The 7,538-nt window shown below is 45.3% G+C and overlaps 1 protein-coding gene across 1 annotated transcript; it reads right to left on the reverse strand.

Moving 5' to 3' along the window:
- Positions 1–1,508: 1,508 nt before the first annotated feature.
- On the reverse strand, positions 1,509–6,671 carry lrrc4b (leucine rich repeat containing 4B). Its single transcript, XM_022739508.1, has 2 exons — positions 6,426–6,671; positions 1,509–3,470 (listed from the first exon to the last, which is right to left on the reverse strand). The coding sequence occupies exons 1-2, from the start codon at positions 6,669–6,671 to the stop codon at positions 1,509–1,511; spliced, it is 2,208 nt and encodes a 735-aa protein (XP_022595229.1).
- Between the last annotated feature and the right edge of the window lie 867 nt (positions 6,672–7,538).

Raw genomic sequence — 7,538 nt, forward strand, 5'->3', positions numbered from 1 at the left:
TGGTTTTTAGCATGTGCAACTTTTGAGTAATATGTACAGTAACATATCGCTGACCATTTAACGTGTTAATCATCAAACGACCATTATGACAAACAAAGCTCAAGCGTGTTATCATTATTACCATCTTGATCGTTATTATTAATACTGCAGCTGAGCTGGATACCAAACGATGAAGAGCTGTGGTCGTGTTTCATATTTTTCGCAGTGGAGCCTAAAGATGCCCCGCCCCCCTTTTCTCCAGTGACCCTGTTTAAGTGAAAGCGACAGGAGAGGGAAAACATTTCATGTGGCTACAAAAAAAAAAAAAAAAATGTTGAGACCAAAATAAATTCACTCGAATTCACCTTTGCCAGGTTTTTGTTTCAGCTCTTTCTCAACAGACGCCGCTCGCCCTCGTGTGTCCTCATGCGGCACAGTCGGAGCGGCCATCTTGCTCCAAGTTGAGAAAAGTTGTAAGGGAGGGCCACTACAACAGCTGTGTGTGTATGTGTATGTATGTGTGTGTGTGTGTGTGTGTGTGTTTTTATATATTCATCAGATGTTGTAGTTTCAGTCAGAAGCTTGATAAAGATTCTTTATAATTTATTTCTTTGAATGAAAATATATTTACGGTATATATAATATGTACTTTCTGTCCTTTTTTGATCTCTCATTGTCCTTTATGAGATGGGATTGTTCCTCTCCCATTATAACCCACTCTGTTTCTCTTCTCCTTCAAAGAAGACAGTAGCCAGTTAAAGTGTGAAAGGGGAAAAACAGTGAGAAAGTGAGAGTGAAACCACTCTGAAAAACACAATTGTTGTTGTTCTGTCACCCTGCAAAGCACTAGTCTGATGTGTGTGTCCTGGACAGAGTCGCTGCGCTGCTCTAATTTTGCTTCCTCTGTTCTGTTTTAGTGCTTCCTGGAAAACCTGGAACTGTACCGCTCACCCAAACCATTGTTTGTCATCCAGTGTCTCTGCCAAACACTAATCTGACAACATGTTCAATGGCCAATATTATGTCTCCCTCCAAATATATACACTGAATGTGTCTGGAAATATACGACGCAAACTGTATAAAACCTAGACAGGCTCACTGCACATGTGTATTATTCATAGCCACTTCCACTATTTGTGATTGTGGACGCAAATGGAAAGAGTTGGCTCCAGCTTGGACTTTGGCAAAGACTATAGCAGGTTGCACAGGAAACCGAATGATTCTGATGTGTGTGGTTTACATCATATGTGTTTGTGCCTGATTAAGTTGAAAAGTATGGGCAGATGCTATTGTGGGACTAGTGCTGATCAGATATCCTATTCTGTCTCCTTCAGTCCTCCTATCTGCTTCTCTCTGTCAACAGATTGACAACACAAAGCAGTGACTATGTGAAATTTCATCTTTTCTGGAATCTGTCCATGAGGACAGTAGGCTACAATCAGTCTCATACACTCCCAGGCGCTTTCTGTATCACTGTCTCTATCTAGCATCCCTTTCTCCTTACCTCATACTTCCACTCTCACTTTTACTCAGATTTGAGTCTCTTGCACATTTTCTTTGGAGCCGCTCTTAAAGAGCAGTGGCTCGTTCTGGCCTTTCCCCATTAGGCCTTTCAGAGAACTGTGCAGGCCCAACTGGGGCAGGGGCACAGGGGAGGGCAGGGTGCCACCTGTGGGTGTTCCCCCACTGGTGGAGGTTGGAACCTGGGAACAGGATATGGATGTGTTCTGAGACTGAGAGCAAGGCGAGGGGTTGTTGTTGTTGTTGAGGCCCACACCAGGACCTGTGCCCATGCCCAGGCCCATCATATTGTTGAAGTGATGGGTTTTGTAGTAGTGGTTGAGGTGGTCTGATCGAGCCAGGTTTGGCAGGTTGACCATCTCTGGGTGGTGCAGCCTGAGACTCTGGCCCCCTCCTATTCCACTGCTGCCGCTCTGCGTCACGGTGGACCCTCCTGAGATGCCACTGCCTCGACCACTGGCCCCGGCCCCCAGCTCATCCTCCACATTGATGATCTCGATGGCGCGAGCGGGGCCGTGGTGTTTGTGCAGCTGGTGCTGCTTCCTCAGCTTGTAGAACACCACCAGCATCACCGCTGCCATGAAGGTAATGGCTACGAAGCAGCCAATGATGATCTTGGTGGTCTTCATCACATCATCTAGGCCTGAGAAGCCTGGCTCAGTGATGGGCACAGTGAAGGTGGGGCGGGTGGCTCGAGGAGAGGAGGAGGACCAGCCGGCTGACAGAGAGGAGGCTGTAGTGGAAACACCTTCCGGCCACAAGTGGCCCGAGGGAGTCGGGCCAGGATGAACCCGGATGAAGGTTTCATTGATGGAAATCAGTGCAGAATCTTCATCTCCTGGAGTCTCCACTGTTTCCACGGTGACTGTTGTAAAGTAGGTGTAGTTAACACTAGCATCAGCAGCAGTGACATTGAGGACTGCAGTTGCCGTGGTATTGCCAGCAGCGTTGGTGACCATGCAGGTGTACTGGCCTGTGTCCCGCAGGGTGACGTTCGTGAAGTTGAGCGTGCCATCATGCAGGACAGATATCCGCACCCGGTAAGAACCGTGGGTCATTAGGGTGCCATTAGGGGTGATCCAGTTGACAGAAGTTGTGGAGGTGCTCGTGCGACACTTCAGCTCAGCAGCCATACCTTCAGTGACGTTGAGGTCTGTAGGTGGCTCCACAATGACAGGCGCATAGCAGGTGAAGTGGCTCTGGTCAAGCTCTCCAATGTACTTGCCCTTTAAGAATGGGGGAGCGTGGCAGCGGGCACAGCAGGTGGTGTTGCTGGGTACTGTCTCTTTCAACCACCAGCTAAGCCAAAGCACATCACAGTTGCAGACCCAGGGGTTGTGGTTGAGGTGTACCCTCTCCAGCTGGTGAAGGGGTGTGAAGAGGTCATGGGGCAAAGAGTGCAGGGAGTTATGGGACAGGTTGAGCTCTTCCAGGTTTTTCAGGTCATCGAAAGCATTGCGCTCAATGACGGACACCTGTGAGTGCATGAGCCACAGCTTGCGGAGGGACACCAAGCCCTGAAAGGAACCAGGTCGGATGATCTCCAGCCGGTTTCCTGACAGCTCTAGCTCTTCCAAACGCACAAGGGCTGTCAGTTTGGGAATGTCCTTCAGTCCACACATGCCCAGGTTCAGGTACCGTAGATTGATGAGGCCCACGAAGGCTGCGTCGGAGATGAAATCCAACTTCTTGAGTTCACCCAGGTCCAGGCGACGTAGCGAGGGCACGCGGTGGAAGGCATAGCCTGGCAAAGTCTCAATGGGGTTGTTGCGCAGCCACAGCTCCCGCAGCTTGCTGAGGTACTCAAAGGCATGTGATGGCACCAGTGTGAGGCGGTTGTCGAAGAGCTCCAGTGTGTTGAGGTTGGGGAGGCCATTGAATGCTCCGACTTCAATCTGACGGATCTGATTCTTGGAGAGTTGGAGAATCTCGAGGTGCCTCAAGTGCTTGAAGGTGTCAGACTTGATGACCTGGAAGGGCAGACGGTGATAACGTTACGATACAGCATGTAGAATGGTTAATGTAAATTACAATCAGACATTCAAGTGTTTGTTACTTAAGTTTTTTGTGGGGTTACAACCGACAAGGGAAGGTTTTAGATGAAGTGAAAATGTGGACTATCTGTTGTGTTTTAGAGGAGCCATTTGTGAAAATGGCAAAAACAAAATACAAAATGTTTAATTGTCTGTCATGTGTTATTGTTGTCAGGATCACGTATAGCTCTCCTAAAAGTACAAGTTTTATTTACTCAGTTGATGTTTGATTTATCATAGGAAACTAAATGGTTTGCAATACATTATGAAATCATGTTAAGAAAAAAAACATTGTTAAAGAATGATTCAAAGGCAAAAATGTAGCTAAACGCATGTTCAAATTAATAAACCATACAAATATAGATAATTAATTTCTCTGTTCATAATGATAACAGCTGACCCATCCAGCCAAATGATTGCTGCTGTCTGCATGAAAGGTGGGATCCCCTCCGACTGTTGACAGCAACACGAGCCAGGTAAACATACAGCGTCTGTTTTAGCTCTAAGAGCCACCCTGGCCCCATTTGAACCTTTCATGTTATTGAAAAAACAATATGCATCAGGAGATGGACTGAGCGTTTTACTGAGAGCTCTGATCCACAAAAAAAAAAAGGTTGAAAATAGTGCCAAAGCCATAATCCTGACCGGCACAGTTGTATTGTTTTGAAGGGTCACTCAGCTAAGATTTAGTTTCACCTTCAAAATAAGGGTGAAAAATAAGTGACCATACTAAGGCTGTGGTACCAGGGCATAGCACATCTTATGGGGCACTCATAGTCAAAAAATGACCAAAAAAAAAGATCACACTTAATTTGGAGTTAAGTGCTTAAATTCAGCAAACGTGACAAAAAGCAGGCGCTTAACTCTTGACTTTTCGTTACATCTCTGAGCCCTATGGTAAAACAACTGTAAACCCAGTCCTCTTCCTGACCTTATTTCAATGCGTACTCCAGACACTGAAGTGCTTTTCACACCGTTGTTTTAGGGAGACTCAGGGGAATTTCTACTGACACTGATAATCCCTCGATAATAAGGTGATTATCAGTGTTGGACTATTAACATAAAGTGTCTCCACAAATCACTACAGAAGGTAAAAATATAAAACTAAATTAACATTTGAAAAAAAAAAAACATTGTCTAAACATTCGGTGTGACACTTTTCTTTAATCTGTTTTAGAAGTGAACAACTAAAAGAGATGTGTTTCTGCAGGAGGACATGATGAAAAACATGGGTGCCACAGGCCCTGGACGGCGTGGACTTGCATCAGTGCGGTCCAACTGGAGCTCATTTGGCGAGAGGTGAAAGACAGACAGCTAGTGAGCGCGACTAAAAGCCCCTTAAATCTCTGACTGTTTGAGTTTTGTGTGGCCAAAGCCCTCTGTGAGACACACAGAGACTCCTGGAGTCAGGCCATTGCCTCTTCTGTATGTAGAGCAGGAAGGGGGGAGGAGGGAGGGGTTTAGGCAAAGATGGAGGGGGGGGAACGGGTGGGGATGTTAAGAGGGGGTGGGAGCTGTCAAGGCTTTACTCTCAGGGTACTCAGTGAAGGAAAAAATAAGCCTGAGAATCTAGGATGCCTTCAGGTGTTAAAACATTTTTAGATTTTTAATCATTTCAAGTGGGGCTGCAGGATACGACAAACCGAATCGGAATTTGTAGGCTAAAAACGAAACGCGACGAATATTGTTATTATTTCTTTATTTATTTTTTATTTTCTCCTGTGAGCAGCGTCTCTTAAAAAGCTCACGTACCAAATCATGAGGCATGATGTCCCATTTATGCTCCGTTAACGTCACATAACGTTTAATAAGATGTTTTCTCTGAGGAGCAGGGGATGTCAGGCTGCTCTTTGACATGATAAGAGACGCAGTGGACAACTTTAGCAGCGTTCAGGATGCTCGTTGCTTTTCATTAGAGGAGATAAAATGTGGTGGAAATGAATTTTTTTTTTTTTTAAAAAAGAATAAAAAAAAAAGAACAAAGCACTGTCAGCAACATGAACAGGAATCCAATTACTTCAAATGCTGCTGCAAAGAGTAAAATCAACCCACTCTGTTTATAAATGTAGAGATTCATGTGCTTTGTATCGATGGTCTGTGGTTAAATGATCTTCCCTTGCAGCTGTAAAGCCACAAAACGCCGTCTAGGGACTCTAGATAAATTGGTAATGCATACAAAAGGCAGCACGGTGTCAATTCATAAAATATTCCCTCAGTTCAGCAGAGGCTTAAGTGCCCCTTTTCCTACCATTACCGCTGCCTCACTCCTCTGTCTTCTCTCACAACTTCAGTTTCTCAAAGAAAACCTGTATCAACAAGTTAATCCTAACATCCTCTACTGGCTGCAAAAGCAAATGTTCCTTATGATTAGGGGCAAAAAAAGAAGACACATAAGTATATTAGTGTCTGTGTGTGGAAGGAGAAATCTGTCACACGGGATTTGTCTCTTGTATCAATAACCATATAAATAGCTAGACTTATAACAAATGAAATCGATCGAACTGTATTAAGATGTGTCAATACGCTGCGCACTGAAAAGACTACATGAGGCAGAGACATGTATGAAATGATAAAATGTGTGTTTTCTCAGTATGATTTATGCTGCCATGTGGTTGTAAATGAAAGTGAGAGTGAACCCTGACCTCCAGTTGGTCCCTGCTATATGAGAAACAACCGGCAGCTGAGAGAAATCAATATTTTCAGACAACCATTAAATTATATCACTTGATACGACTTACAGCGATAAATAATGGGAATATATTTCAAATTAAAAGATGTGTTTTACTGTCACCTACATTTATGTATCATCTGCGTGTGATACGTGCAAAACTTTTTGTCATGTGTGTCCTGACACCGACAGGACATGATTTGACCAGACGAGCCTGTATTTACCTGTATTGAGTTCTCCTGCAGGTTGAGGTATCGCGTGTTGACTGATATGCTCTCCGGCACCTGCTCCAGGTTCTGCCTGGTGCAGATGACTCGGCTGGCCTGGTTGGAGCAGGTGCAGAGGGAGGGGCAGGAGGAGGCGGCTCCCACCAACTCCGGCCCAGGGAGGAGGAGCCGCAGTAGCAGCTGGGCCAATAGAAAGAGGAAGGGGGAAGGGCCGGGAAGGCAGGTCAGCGTGGCGATGCGCATGGCAACTGGGACATGACCCTGCTCTTTAATCCGAAGGTGCAGGTGAGGTGACTCCACTCTGGTGGATCTGCGAGAAAAGCTTCACTTTCCCTTTGGTTCTCCAGCGGCAATTTGTTCTTTCTAATTCCGCATCCTCTGAGATGTCTTCTGTCCTCTGTCGATCTCTGTGTTTTTTCCTCTTGTTTTTTGAACATAGAAATATGCAGATAAACAGATGTTACTCCCTTTTTTTTCTCTCGTGCTGTCTGGGGATTCGAGCGAGGCTTTTTGTGAAGTGAAAAGAACCCAGGAGTTACTGTGGAAGAACAAAAGAGAGAGAGACAAAGAGAGAGCAGATATTAAAGGCAGAACACACACGGTGCTTCGTGTTTTCACCAACAGAGAATGAACAGAACAAATAATAGGTAGACAACTACAGTATAGCTTATCATGGGACAGCCTGTCAAAAAATCTTTGAGAAGCATTAGAACTTCTGTGTCACTGCTCATATCAAATCCCACATAATCCCTGAGCAGACATTTTGTCAGAAATCAAATCCTTATAGCCGGGGCAGGTGGAAGCCGATCTCTGTAATTAATGGTTCGAGGTGTTGGGACAGAAACACAACGAAAACATGCAGCCTGAAGTGGGACAACAGGATATTTCTGTCTGTACAGGGCTGGATTTAGCATGTAAACATGAATAAATCAGGAAGACATTAATTTTTGAAACATTGGTATAATTGCGAACAGATGAGCTGCGTCACACACAATCATGCTGGAACAGTGGCGATCCTAGACCCTGGGGGGGCCCAAGCAAAAAAGCACATCCACCACCACCACCCTCACCCCCCACACACGTAAACTATTGGCAGATGCTACAATTTAC

The sequence above is a fragment of the Seriola dumerili genome, unplaced genomic scaffold (assembly GCF_002260705.1).
Source record: "Seriola dumerili isolate Sdu_G_001 unplaced genomic scaffold, Sdu_1.0 BDQW01000044.1, whole genome shotgun sequence".
Taxonomy (NCBI): Eukaryota; Metazoa; Chordata; class Actinopteri; order Carangiformes; family Carangidae; genus Seriola; species Seriola dumerili.

Coding starts and splice junctions, on each gene's coding strand:
- lrrc4b (XM_022739508.1), bottom strand. CDS start 6,671: ATGCGCATCGCCACGCTGACCTGCCTTCCCGGCCCTTCCCCCTTCCTC. Junction 3,471..6,425: donor TGCAGGAGAACTCAATACAG/GTAAATACAGGC, acceptor CTGCCCTTCCAG/GTCATCAAGTCTGACACCTT.